Source organism: Malus domestica, chromosome 10 (genome assembly GCF_042453785.1).
Source record: "Malus domestica chromosome 10, GDT2T_hap1".
NCBI classification, from domain to species: Eukaryota; Viridiplantae; Streptophyta; class Magnoliopsida; order Rosales; family Rosaceae; genus Malus; species Malus domestica.
Genome location: NC_091670.1, coordinates 37,003,177 through 37,017,387, shown reverse-complemented (window position 1 = coordinate 37,017,387; position 14,211 = coordinate 37,003,177). Strand labels below are relative to the sequence as shown.

The 14,211-nt window shown below is 37.1% G+C and overlaps 3 protein-coding genes across 3 annotated transcripts; 2 read left to right on the top strand and 1 right to left on the bottom strand.

Annotated features, from left to right (window-relative positions):
* Nucleotides 1-665: 665 nt before the first annotated feature.
* Nucleotides 666-6,003, bottom strand: LOC103435027 (protein PLASTID TRANSCRIPTIONALLY ACTIVE 12, chloroplastic-like). Its single transcript, XM_008373424.4, has 11 exons — nucleotides 5,765-6,003; nucleotides 5,521-5,589; nucleotides 5,288-5,358; nucleotides 4,295-4,975; nucleotides 3,832-3,944; nucleotides 3,087-3,346; nucleotides 2,694-2,815; nucleotides 2,501-2,569; nucleotides 1,467-1,517; nucleotides 1,213-1,314; nucleotides 666-928 (listed from the first exon to the last, which is right to left on the bottom strand). Exons 2-11 carry the CDS (start codon nucleotides 5,552-5,554, stop codon nucleotides 830-832), a joined length of 1,602 nt encoding a protein of 533 aa, XP_008371646.1. The 5' UTR covers nucleotides 5,555-5,589; nucleotides 5,765-6,003; the 3' UTR covers nucleotides 666-829.
* Nucleotides 6,004-6,500: 497 nt separating this feature from the next.
* Nucleotides 6,501-11,610, top strand: LOC103435028 (hydroxyproline O-galactosyltransferase GALT2). The gene is made up of 7 exons (XM_008373425.4): nucleotides 6,501-8,084; nucleotides 8,307-8,542; nucleotides 8,756-9,046; nucleotides 9,935-10,063; nucleotides 10,227-10,400; nucleotides 10,825-10,932; nucleotides 11,078-11,610. Exons 1-7 carry the CDS (start codon nucleotides 7,205-7,207, stop codon nucleotides 11,285-11,287), a joined length of 2,028 nt encoding a protein of 675 aa, XP_008371647.1. The 5' UTR covers nucleotides 6,501-7,204; the 3' UTR covers nucleotides 11,288-11,610.
* Nucleotides 11,611-12,054: 444 nt separating this feature from the next.
* On the top strand, nucleotides 12,055-13,987 carry LOC103435029 ((S)-scoulerine 9-O-methyltransferase-like). Its single transcript, XM_008373426.4, has 3 exons — nucleotides 12,055-12,909; nucleotides 13,396-13,460; nucleotides 13,574-13,987. Exons 1-3 carry the CDS (start codon nucleotides 12,195-12,197, stop codon nucleotides 13,877-13,879), a joined length of 1,086 nt encoding a protein of 361 aa, XP_008371648.1. The 5' UTR covers nucleotides 12,055-12,194; the 3' UTR covers nucleotides 13,880-13,987.
* The last annotated feature ends 224 nt before the right edge of the window (nucleotides 13,988-14,211 follow it).

Sequence of the window (14,211 nt, the reverse complement as noted above, 5' to 3'; positions counted from 1 at the left end):
CGAAGGGGTTGCATTGCATTCATGCATTGTTATCATTTATGATTTGATATTTGGCTATGTGATTTCATGACACTTAATTTAATATTGTCAATTTACTGTGATAAAGTTATGTCCCTACCGAGCTATGCAGGTTTAAGAACTAAACAGTAAAAAAGGGTAGACGGGATGAGATCGGATTAAGTGTGAGGATATAATTTAGTATTTATTTATTTTAGTCTTGTAGAGAATCCTGAATTATTTTTATAAGAGGAATTTCATATTTTTCCACCTAGCTTCACTTTCCTTTTATTTAATTTTACTTTTAGCTTGCGCGCCGGATTCGGATTCGAGATTTTTCCTATTGACCTCGGGTCCGGGGGTGTGACAACTCCATAAATGGAAAATTATTTTTGTATATTATTTTTCTCTTTTTACAAACCTCTAGTTATACGACCGATCATACTTAATAGAATAAAGCTTTGTTGTCCTTTGTGTTTTTCTCTTTTTACAAACCTCTTATCTATATTTTTCCATTGATTCTTCTTTGATTTATTCCATCTAAAGACCAAAAATAAACAGTGTTATGCTGAGAGAAAAAAAGGCGTGTGCGCTTATAAAATTGTGTGAGAGAAGTTTCCCTACAAGAAATGCACGAGGAGTTTCTTAGAGTTCCAATCACAATTCCCTTTGATCATCAGTAACTTTCATTCATATAGAAAATTGTGTAACTTTTGTCTAATTTATATTTAACTTAGTTTTACTGCTGGACTACATATTGCACGCACCTACATCTTCATCGCCTACTTCTCTGTGAATCTCAAAAAGCCAAAATCTTCCAAAGAACGTAATTTTACACGTCTTCCTCAAAGTCCATCAGAAAATCAGTTAAGTTCTCTGAATCGTCTACAGCTTCTTCCAAAGACATGCCGTCGTTCTTTTTCGGTTTATCCTGCAGGATTGAGAGAAAAAATTACTTGGGAAATACATTTGCTTGAAACGCATAAGAAATGGTAAGCATGCAAATGCAAGTTTAACCAGCTAGCGTTCGATAATCTTTGGTTGCTGTGCACAGAGATCCCAGACCATCCACTACAATACAAGTACGTCATAAAACCCGATATTGAAATAATATCATATGGCAACCAGACATTTAGATAATGACATTTGGATATGTCAAAACCACCAAAAGTTTTAATACGAAAACATGCCGCAAAACTGAGAAATGAGAATCACCTTTGACTTGGTAAGCTCAGGAGTAGTTTTCAAAACACTCCAGTTGCGTGTGATTTTCTCTCCTTGTTCATCAACCTCGGTTTCACTATCTTCTCCTTCATCCTATTATAAACAGTGTCAAATAAGATTTCAGTTTCATACATAACAACCATAACTGGATTACAAGTATGCTGGATAGCTACATTTAACCAGCATCAGTGTCGGTGTAAGAACATGCAATATGGAACTGATGTATCTGAAGCAATTAAACTTACATCTTCACCGATGTCAACTGCTTGTGCCATTGCTTCTTCTATATCAGGCGCCTGCCATATAAGAGTTAAACAAAGAACAGCTGGATTAGATGTTTTGCTTCCACACATTCTATTACGATTCAAATCTTCCAATCCAATAAAGTTTTTGGCAATAAGCTACAATAGACATAATTTGACATTTGGTTGCAGACATGATCAGTGTTTATTATGTCGTCATTATATCATCGTTGTGTTGTTGTTATGTCAGTCATGATGTGTCATCGGGATATCATCAAACTGTTGTTGTTACTAAAAACCGATCATTTCTGCAAACCAAATGTCACAATATGTTTACTGTAGCTAGTTTCCCTAAAGTTTTGTACATTTACTTTAGGATTATAACCAGAATATGCAGCAGGTCTTTAACGAACAAGGGCAGGATCTCATATATAAGATGCTCTTTGCACTATAGGGGTTGAATACGATAATGGTTGTCACTAATTAGGAAAGGCATTGCCCGAACTCAGGATAGGTATATCGTATCGATGCTGAACTTTTTATGAATGCATGCATGAGCCTTTGTTTGTCAGTACACTCCACATGTGGAATCGTTGCACAGCGGAGAGGTGGCAAATCAACCCATCGGGTTGCTAATGCTTAATGGGTAATCATTAAGACCCATTCAATTTGATTTCACCCCAATGGGTTGATTTGCCACCTTAGACAGCCCTTTACTGGGAGTTTACCACCCAGGCATTATGCAGTGAACCTATCTGTTGTGTTGATTTTTAGTCCAAATGGACAAAAAATGACGCATTTAAAATCCATAGTATCACTCAAGGAGCTGACCCAAAGCTCACAAGGAGAAGAGCAAGCTGGAAAATTGATAACTTGGAGAAAGACTAATAAAGCTTCGTTGAACAATGGAGTGGAATCGAGAGAGTATTTTCATATGATAACAAGAAATAGTTCACTGTGTGCACATTCTCTGTTATTCGAGTTTCTAGACAGATAGTTCATCAGACTAACTAAACTTTACACAGTCAATTGATTACCTCAAGCTCTTGAGTCTTCTCTTTTGACAGAATTTTCTCAAGCTCCTCCCTTGATATGATTTTTTTGTGCTGATTACAGAGCAGGAAAGTAAGAACGTAAGTAAAAAAATAATGATACAGCAGATGCTGTAGAAATCCAGTAAGCCAAATAATAAAAAGAAAAAAAAAAAGGGGGAATGTGAAAAGTGCTGACCTCCTTCAGAAAAGACAGCATATCTGGTGTCGGTTCATGAAAATCCGCGCCTCTGTAATCAATCACTTCATCTGGATCTTGAATATAGTTCACAGTTGGGTAAACAGGATCTCCGCCCCATACTGCAAGGCCAAATAAATTAGTCAACAAACTAAACCGCATCATTAAACATGTTTAATGAAACTACAGTGTAACTGGTGAATAACAGATGACAAACTAAAGTACTGAATTAAAAATGTACAAGAATGCATCACTTATCCATTTACGATAAAATGAATTAGAAACCTTTTTTAAATGAACTGAACTATCTCAGGGGTCGAAATGATTAATGGTGATATAAAGAACGTATTTCATGATAATAATGCACAAAATTATCAGCTTTAGAGTGAGTACTTTGCTTTATTTGATCCTCTCGCATACGCATTGCTAAGGGGTCCCTACGTATACGGGTATCTGTCCCCATCATTATGCGATACTCTCGATCTGTTTGATGAGAAAACATTTCAATTAGTTGGGTTGTTTCATTTTCACCAGTCTCTTCATAATGTTTCTGAACAGCTTCTCGAGAAGTGTCCCTTTTCCACGCTTTTACCCATTCCGAATAGTATGCAAGTGGACCTGTTCTATCCAGTCTCTCTTGTTCCGCTTGAAGCCTACAAATTCAGCAGTTACTTGAAAATTCCATATTAAGGAAAAAAATACTCCATAGAACTTTTAAGTGAATATTATAAGGTCACAAGGCAATCGCTACATGTAAACAAACTAAGACAGAGAAGCAGGTGCAAGGAAAAGCCTAACCTAAATAAATCCTAAACTAAGACACAAACCACTCTAAGTTGACAATGCAAAAGTCCCAAGAGAGACTTCCATAAGCAAAGGATTCGAAAACCAAGAGCTGAGCACTGGAACCATCCTTTCCTCTCTTTAGTTTGATTAATGTTTCTCGATCGTTATCACTCTCCTTTATAGTTAATACAATACTGTCCAAAAGATGACAAAACCAATAATCAATATTCACCAGATCCTAGTTTTCTTTTGCTTCAGTTACATACATAATCCTATACTACATATATATGTCTGCTCATATAATATTATATTTGCATATACAGAAGATTACTATATTATTCATCAATTATACCTTTCTTCCTTGAAAAGATGTCGTCTTGCTCTGTAAAGTGAAGTTTCAGTCAATGTTGGATTTTCACCATAAAGCTTTACCTGCCCAGTCTCTGCCATTGCTTTGAGGAAAACCTGAAGAAGTTGAAAGACAATATCAACGTGAAAGTCAAAGACCACTTTCCTTCTGATATTCCAGTTCCCCAGTTCGTTTATGAATTGATTACATGGGCGCTTTAACAAAAAATGAGCGTATATTGATATCATCCATATATATAATACAAGCAGCATTGCTTTTTGTGACAACCTCATGTAAACAAGATCCAAATGTTGAAATCCAAAATGATATGCATGGTTCAAATCACCTATACATAAAAAATTTGGCTTACAAATCCCTTGAATATGGCCCGTGAGCCTTAAATCATAATTTTCAAATTAAATACAATATTATCATATTTCTCCATTATATATACGAAAGCACTAACCGTTTCAGAATCGGGCCGTCTCCTTTGCCATCTGGACCAATTTTCTTTCTCTGGTTTTCTCCAGTTCCACCATAGTTCATCACTTGTGAGTGGCTCACCTAATGGCTTCTTTGTTTCTGGGTCAATAAAGGGATGAGGACGTCCGAGTTTCTTGTCCAGGTCAAATCCTGTTTCTTCTTCTTTTTCAGGTTCTGTCTGATAGACAACATATTCAGATGGGGTATCTTTAGGATCCTCTAGTGCGTCCTCTGAAGTTTCTGGTTCCAGCAGTTCCACTGCCACTGTATCACTTGACTCTACACTTTGTTCAGTAGATTCACCGGCAGCAACTGATGTTTTATTCTTCCTCCTCCTACTTCCAGGATCTTTACCATAAGACGGTGACCCAACTGACTTACCAGTCGGCTCAGGAGCCCTGGCAGCCCTAACTCGACTAGCTGTGCCTTCAGGCCAATAATCCTGCCCTGGAATGCTGGCACGAGCACCAGATGCAGGTTCAAGCTGCCCAGATGTTGAGTCCATATAACTATCATAGGGTGGACGCTCAATAGAGACCTCTTTGGAGGACTCATCATCCTTCTCACACTTTATACAAGGAAGTAAAGGTGCCCTCTTTGGCAATAGATTCGAGCCAACTCTAACTTGGAATAATCCAACTGGAAATGAACTTACAGTTGATGCCTGTACCATGCACATAAAATTATACATGACCAAATTAGCATGACGATAAATGGCTAAAAAAACCAATCAAGCTAAGAAGGAAAAGTTTAGCGGCAATGAAGTGTCTTTTATATTACAAATCACCCATGTTTAATTACTAAAGAAATCATTTCACATTGAAATAGAGATTGAGTATCGAAAGCCTAAAATTCAAGCAACACAAATAATAAAAATTAAAAGAAAAACAAGAAGAAATCCATAATAACCGGAGAGGCGTAGACACAAACACATATGTGTATATGTAAAGTTGAATAAATTGAGAAGAATATAAACCTTGAAGTGATTGAAACATGGCTTCCCAGAAGCATGGCTCTGTGCTGAGACTACGCCTATCATTCCCCTATCTGACAAAAGCACACCACCAATTGTGAAAAAAACGATACAAAAAAGTTTAGGGGGAGAGAAGGCTACCCCATCTCACGGCCAGCGGCCAGGCACACCACAAGCCGCTTTGAGGACTTCATACAAAATTATATTCGTTATTAAATAAGAACAAATGAGCACACCTTGATACAGCCAAGTTCCTGGTAGAGATGCCATTTTTCACTTCAACGCAGCATAAATATCACCAAAATCTGAAGAAAAAAAAAAAAAAACCCAATTTGACAAATTTACACTACTAACTGCTTTAATTGCAAAGAAACCGAAAAGTTCTAATCTTCACTACAAATCATTTTGTAACAAAGAAAAAAGTGGGAAAAAGGTACAGCCGAAATGAACTGAACTGAACTTTGAGGGAATGAAATGCACCTTTATATTCCGAATTTTGAAAACTGGAGTTGGAGAGCTTGGTTCAACTGCTGGCTAGCGATTCGTTTCTGTAGAGACGAAGGTTTGAATTGGTGTTGGGGATTAAAGTTCGGAGCTTTCGGTTATGGGGTCACCCGCTCCAGAGTGGGAAGTGAGGACGGAGAGGGCGACTGAGAGACAGGGTTTTGGAAAATTGGATAAGGGGCTTTGCTTTTATTTATTTAATTTTCTACTTTAAATAGTCCAACATGACTTTACTTAATAAGAAAAATCTTCAAACAATATGATTTCACGTTGCTTATCACGTCAAATAATTGTGATACAAAGTTTTTATCATTTTGATAATTTTCTTTTAGATACAAGACATTCGTCACGTCATTCGTAAAACGTTTAAATTTGAGATTTATAAATTTCAAGTATCATTCTACTTGATCCTAATCAATCGTAGCGATGTTTTAATATTTCAATTCAATTATACAAGGTATTTCTCTCATCTTTTCTTCTCTCCTTGTGATATAAAAATTAACACTATGTTTGAATGATGAAATTTAAGATTACTAAGAATTTTAAAATGACAGGATTTTATTTCTATGTTTATGAATCCAAATAAAAAAAAATAGTGCATGTTAACTTATAAATTATATATCCAAATTCTAAATTTATTTCTTTTGTTCGGATGAAAGACCGCTTTTTATAATTAGTTAACATTTTATTTAACAACAAAAAGGAGGTTGGAAGTTTGTTTAATTTGTTGCAACAAAAGAGGAGCATGAAACCGTGACATCATGGTGTGGAGGTTGGTGAAAGGAAAATAAAAACTCAAAAGAAAGGGAATGAAATCTACCGACCAACATTTCCCGTTTGAGTCAAATATCTTCTTAATTTCTCCCAATAAAATTTCCCTCTTTAATACAACATACCCTCCCTACCTTCCCCCACCCCCTTCTGCTCCTCTGCTCTGCGATCTGCCAATCTGCCAATCTGCCTAGGGTTTTTCTCGCCCATCTGCATTTCCATTGCGGGGTCTGTTCATCTGGGTCGAGATCGAACTGTTTGGAGAATGCCGGTGAGACTGTTGACATTTTTAGCTTTTCTGCGTTGAGATTTTTTGATGGGTTTTCTACTTTTCCTGCATAGTGTTGCTGAATTGTGACGTTGATTGGATTCTTGAACTCGATCTCTCCGAACCCATTGGGGGGGGTTCGAGTTCTCTCACTGTATGATGCTTTGTGTTTCTTGCCATTGTTGATTTGGATTGTATGTTTTGGATTTGGTTTCTTCTTGAGGATTTTGAAAACTTTGGTTTTGGAGTTTTTCTTGGGTTTGGAGCTTGAATTGGGTTTCTTTTTGTGATTGAAGAAATGGGTATTGGAGGAATTGTTCGGTGGTGGTGGTTGTTGTTGTAGATTATATTGTAGTCTGTGTATTGGTTTCGTAAAGATGAAGAGGCTAAAAGTTGAACCTTCAGTTGCGAGGAGGTTCAAGTTGCAGCATTTGTTGTTTGGTATAGCGGCATTGTACTTGGTCTTCATATCCTTTAAGTTTCCCCAGTTTCTTGAGATAGCAAAGACGCTGAGTGGTGATGATGGATTGGAATTGGTCGAAGATGTGGATTTGAGTAAACCGTTATTTAATTCTGTTTATAAGGACACTTTTCATCGCAAATTGGAAGACCAAAACCAAGATGCGCCTGTGAGGCCTAGTAAGGAACCTTTGGAAGAAAGTAAAGGTGGATCTAAGCCTATAAAGCCACTACAATATCAATATGGTCGGATCACTGGTGAGATTATGAGGCGAAGGAATAGAACTAATGAACTTTCGGTGCTTGAGAGGATGGCAGATGAGGCTTGGACATTGGGTTTAAGTGCTTGGGAAGAAGTGGGTAAACTTGATGGGAAGGAGATTGGAGAGAGTTCTATAATTGAGGGAAAACCTGAGTCATGTCCTTCATGGTTATCAATGAGTGGGGAAGAATTGGCAACGGGAGATAAGTTGATGTTTCTTCCTTGTGGGCTTGCTGCAGGTTCTTCAATTACGGTGGTGGGAACATCCCGTTATGCTCATGAGGAGTATGTGCCCCAGCTTGCAAAGTTGAGGAGGGGTGATGGAACAGTTATGGTCTCGCAGTTCATGGTTGAGTTGCAAGGGCTGAAGTCAGTAGATGGGGAAGACCCGCCAAAGATACTGCACTTGAATCCACGATTAAAAGGTGATTGGAGTAAGCAGCCAGTCATTGAGCACAACACCTGTTACAGGATGCAATGGGGAACAGCTCAAAGGTGTGACGGCTTACCATCCAAGAGCAATGAAGACATGCTAGGTAAAAAATTTCCATTGATTTAGAAGATAAAGTCCTACCCTTGTATTTCTGCAGCCATGATATTTGTAAAAAGGCATGAAGTTTCATGAAAGTACAAAACTAAATAAAAAAACATGAGTCTGTATTAATAATACTAATGCTGTTGATTCTGAAGATTATATATATAAACCATTGTCTATACCTTTTGGGTTGTGACATAACTTTAATGCACATATGTGGCAGTTGATGGATATGGGAGATGTGAAAAGTGGATGCGGAATGGTATGGACTCAAAAGAGTCCAAGACCAAGACTACCTCATGGTTCAAACGATTCATAGGGCGTGAGCAGAAGCCAGAAGTAACCTGGCCATTTCCGTTTACAGAGGGTAGATTGTTTGTCCTGACCATACGTGCTGGTGTGGATGGATTCCATATTAGTGTTGGGGGGAGGCATGTCACTTCATTTCCATATCGGATGGTATGTCGGATAAATGAGTAACTTACTTAAAGTGCTTATGCTTTGCCTCTGACATTGCACGGATGTGCTAAGGCCATAGTTATGATTAATGATCATATCTGTTCTTAAGCATCCGGTTGTGTCATTTCAGTTTTATTTCTTGTATTGTTTTCCTATTCCTTCCCATCAATAGTGATGCACTTTTTTCTAATTATTTTTATGCTTTAACTTTAGGGTTTTACACTTCAAGATGCCACTGGATTAGCAATTAAAGGAGATGTTGATGTTCACTCTGTTTATGCTACTTCTCTTCCCGCTTCTCATCCAAGTTTCTCACCTCAAAGAGTACTGGAGATGGCAGAGAAGTGGAAAGCTCGTCCTTTACCCAAGAGAGCTTTTCAGCTGTTTATTGGGGTTCTTTCTGCTACAAATCACTTTGCAGAGCGCATGGCAGTGAGAAAAACTTGGATGCAATCATCAGCAATCAAGTCCTCCAATGTAGTAGTCCGTTTCTTTGTTGCATTGGTAAGTTTATTGCTTTTAGCTATTCAATAATTGATTTTGTATTAAGAGTTGAGCAGTCAGGTTCCAGGATCTGGTGTGCTGACATTTTTACAAGATTATATCCTTTCTATTGCCAGAACAAAAGAAATCTTCTCCATTTATAAGGCTGGAGAACAAATACTACATAAGTCCTTTTTTCTTTAGAAGTATAACGTCCTTGAGTATTTATATCTCATCATGCATGAGAAGATATAGGTGTGGCTCTAATTGGTCAAAAGTGTGCGATTCAGTCTTCCAAGCTTTCTGTTTGTTATCTATTTTGAAGTTCTAGCTCCAATTGTAAACCTCTGTTTATGCTTGTAACTAATTTATCTGCTCCTTTCAAGCTTGGATTTGTTTGTGTTAAAAGATTCTTTGACTGAAAGAGAAAGAAATTCTGGATTGGTTCTGTTTCCCTTTCATAACGTCAGACAGGCCAGATTAATGTCTATATTTTATTGCGTAGATGCTGATGTAGATGTGTTTGAATTGTATGGGCTCAATTACCTGATATGGAATGTATGTAGTAAAGTTGATTGGATGAAAGAAAACTACTTGTTCTAAATGGAATGAGTTGATTCAAATTTTATACCTGCTTCATTTTACAATTTTATTTTAGAAAAAAAGTGAATTGTTCCTACAGGCGCAGGGCAGTGATAGCATGACCCACCCTTCAGTGGGGATTGACTTGAATTTTAGCCTTAGGGTTGTAACCTTTGAAATTTGCCTAGCAATAAAAAGAAACGAATTTGAATTACGGCACTCAGTGACTTGTATATTGATGAGTTTCAATCTTATATTGAAACTGTTTCTGTTTTATATGAATCTGTTCCTTCAATATTTGGTTTTACTAATTATTAAGTTTTGCAGAATCCAAGGAAGGAGGTAAATCAAATGCTGAAGAAAGAGGCTGCTTACTTTGGTGATATTGTTATTTTGCCCTTTATGGATCGATACGAGCTTGTTGTTCTGAAAACCATTTCTATTTGTGAGTTTGGGGTGAGTTCAGTTTATTCTCCAGTATTTCGTTGTTCAGTAAACATATTACATATATATTGTTATAAATCAAAAAGGTTATGTATCTGTAATTTAGTAAACCATTCAACTGGGCCTTTTTGAGTTTGTATTCGTTGTATTGAAAAGCTTTAACATCTTGATGCAGACTCAAAACGTGACAGCTGCATACATCATGAAATGTGACGATGACACATTTGTTAGAGTGGACACTGTCTTAAAGGAAATTGAGGGCATCTCTTCTAAAAAATCCCTTTATATGGGCAATCTTAACCTCTTGCATCGCCCTCTCAGAAGTGGAAAATGGGCTGTAACCTATGAGGTATGCAAGTTTGCGTGCACCTCTACTTAGTTTTCAAGTCATCCAGTTATCTGCTTTTGTTTAAGAGTTGCATTTGATAAGCTGTCTTGTGGGTTTTTGGAATGTCAAGAATGGTCCATCCGGTTTAGTAGGAGCTTCTTTTCTTAATCGTATATTCGGAAAATTGGATATAGTGGTTGGACCCCAGTCAATTACAGCTCCATGGTACCAATAGAATCGTATTGAATGGACAAGAAATAATTTCCATGCATAGGGCTCCTTCCCTACTGTTGTCGCTGTTATCTAATTGTAATTCATTTTTAGTTTTCCCCTGAGAGGATTAAAAGTTTTCAAAGAGGATGGACGTTAATCCCTTTATGTTTGTGATTTTTTCTTCTACTCTTCTTTCTCTCTCCCTCTGAAGCATTATTGTCTGTTGTGACAGGAGTGGCCCGAAGAAGTTTATCCTCCATATGCCAATGGCCCTGGATATGTAATTTCCATTGATATTGCTAAGTTCATCATTTCTCAGCACGTTAGTCATAGGCTAAGGGTAAGTTACTAATTGTCTGGCTTATTACCTCTGTTCGGAGGATGATTTCTTTCGTTTTCCTTCAGTTCCTGTTCAAAATTAATATGCATTGACCAAAAGAAAAGCTATAATATATGTGGTTGCTGAAAGATGTGTTTGGTTGCAGCTTTTCAAGATGGAAGATGTGAGCATGGGAATGTGGGTTGAGCAATTCAACAGCACCACAGCAATTGTCCAGTACTCCCATAACTGGAAGTTTTGTCAGTACGGGTGCATGGAGAACTACTTCACCGCACATTACCAATCGCCAAGGCAAATGATCTGTCTTTGGGACAAGTTGGCTAGAGGTCGAGCTCAATGCTGTAACTTCAGATGACACCGAGCCGCCTGCTTCACACTAGTAGATTGCAGCACTCTTCACCCTTCTTTCTGGTATCCTCACGCTTGTGCCAGTTTTTATCTACCAGATTCAATTGAAAGCACAAGCTCCTAACGATGAATCGCGAGAAATGATTTTTGTCAAAAAATGAATCATCGAAGAGTAGTATAGATTGTGTTGTAAAATGGGGCTGCTTGACAAATTCTCCCCACTACCACTAGATTGTACATTATGCTCGTAATCTTGTGATTTAACAAAAGATGTAGAATGTCTTATCCATTTGTGGTTGAGCAATTGCACCTCCCATCTTGATCATAAAACTACTAGTCACCATCTACCATGGCATCATATGCCAGCATTTCGCTTCGATGTGAACAGATTTTGCATTCGAATTTTGAGTAAAACATTGTGTTACTTATTTTTATCAAATCAACATGTGAAGGTTTTTTGTTGAGATAAAGTGGATTTCAAATACTCAAGGAAAATGTGTTTTTCTTTTTCCACCATCCTTTTTCGTAATACAAATTTTTGTTCTCTTCAAATTCAGTGTATGAAAAACATGCCATATTTTGCTACTTAACATTATAGTTGTAAGTGGGAGATTCTAAGTTTGACCTCCTGAATGGTAAGTTCGATATCAATTTATTATGAATGACCAATTCTACAATATACCGGTGTATCTCATCCACGGGTGCATTTTAGAATTCTCAAATAGAATATTGTTGTATATAAATGGGACAAAAAAAATCAACCACTGTGTAAATAGGTCAAGCTTTAGTTTTGGTGCGGAAATTAATCTCCGCCGGGAGAGAAAGTCTTTGCCTTTAACTATCAAAATATAAATTGGTGCCCAAAAGCGAAGCCATGCAAAGCACAAGCAATCTAGAACAACGTTCCCAAAAACATGGAGGAAAACCAAAGAAGCATTGGAAATATTGTGTCAGCTAGGAGTTTGATGAATTTCATTCCCCTCCAAATGACTCTAGAAGCTGCCATTGAGCTAAATGTCTTCAGCATCATTGCCAAATCAGGCCCTGCAGGATCTCATCTCACTGCAAAAGAAATCGCTTCCCAAATTCCGACTTCGAATCCGAATTCAGCCCGGAATTTGGACAGAATACTAAGAATGCTGGCCGTCCATTCCCTCCTCTCGACATCTCTAAAACCGTCTGCGGACGATGAGGCATTGCAAGACAGGGCTTATGGCCTCACAAAGGAGACACTTTGCTTGGTGCCGGATGAAAATGGAGTCTCATTAGCTCCATTGATTAGTTTCAACTGTGAGCTTGACATTGTGAAGAGCCTTTCCATGCTCAAGGATTCCGTGCTCGAACCGGAGATTGTGCCCTTCTACAAGGCTCATGGAATCACCATATTTGAGTACATGTCCACGAAAGCTGAGCTGAGCCAGTTGTTTAATAAGTCCATGGCAGAGAGTTCTAACCTAAATTTTGATGAGGTGTTGAAGGTTTATAAGGGTTTTGAAGAGGTGAAAGAGTTGATGGATGTTGGAGGTGGAATTGGAAAAACCATTTGGAAAGTAGTTTCCAAGTATCCCCACATCCATGGAATTAACTTCGATTTGCCTAATGTTGTTGCTCAAGCTCCTCCTTACCAAGGTTAGTAACTAAGTATCGTGAATTAATTAGAAAATAGATTTTATAATCTCGCCTTTTTTTTTTTTTACTTGTTTAAAGGAAGCAAGATTACACTCAATTATGGATGAGAACGTCTTGAATAGTGTCAGGAGGGTCCTCAAACCATAATAGATCTTTTTCAATACTAAACTTGACTTTAATATGACATGTATCACACGTAAAATTTCCTCCTTTATTCCTTACAGATTAAGATTAAGAATGAAACTAAAAGATTAGAAGGCAGTCGGTTTATTTTTTTTATATTCAAACGCTGAGTTTCGCTTGCAATAATAAATAATCTCAACAACTTGAGTTAAAAGCCTCTTACTTTGAAAAAAAAAAGAAAAGAATTATAAGCCTCTTGCCGCATACGATTATTTAGTTGTTATCATCATCTCATGTACACTTCTTAATTTTAATCAATTTGACCCCTAATTTGGTTATATAAATCATTATAAATACATACAGGTGTGAATCATATCGGTGGAAATATGTTTGAGACCATACCAAATGCACAATCAATTATGCTGAAGGTATGCATGGTTTGCTTCTAGCTTGTACTCGTTTTAATTGTTCTTTTTTTCCCATGAATTGTTGAAAATTAATTTATCATCAACCCAGATATAATCTTATACATGGTTTTCAGTGGGTGCTCCACAACTGGGAAGACGACCGGTGCAAGAAATTATTGAAAAGCTGTTTTGGGGCATTACCAAAAAATGGGAAGGTGATAGTTGTGGAATTTACAATTCCAGAAGTATTGGAGAATACTAAAGCAGTGTTGAACATAGTAACGTTGGACATCTCAATGATGGCATTGCCTGGTGGTAGAGAAAGAACAACGGCTGAATTTGATAACTTAGCAAAATCTGTAGGTTTTGTGGAAACAAAGATTTTTCCAATCGCACAGGAGATTTGTGTTATGGAATTTCTCAAGAGGGAAGAAGCATGATACAAATAGTAAACAAACAATGTGTCTTGGCTTATATTTTTTAGAACTTTAACAAAAAGTTCCCGATATTGTTCACTTTAACGAAAAATCATATTTTTACACTAAAAAGTCAATCTTGGTACTATTTATTTTACCCTTTATTTTGTCATTTTCATTAAAACTCAAAGTTTTCAAGCAATTTTCATTAATTTTCCTTATATTTTTTTATTCTGCATTAATCTATTATCTTCAGGTACGTTAATTGTTACTGTATCTATTTTTCTAATCATATGCATGATCTAGTTTTGAAATGAGCAGAAGAAGTTTATATCCTGTTTTTCAATTCTTTTATC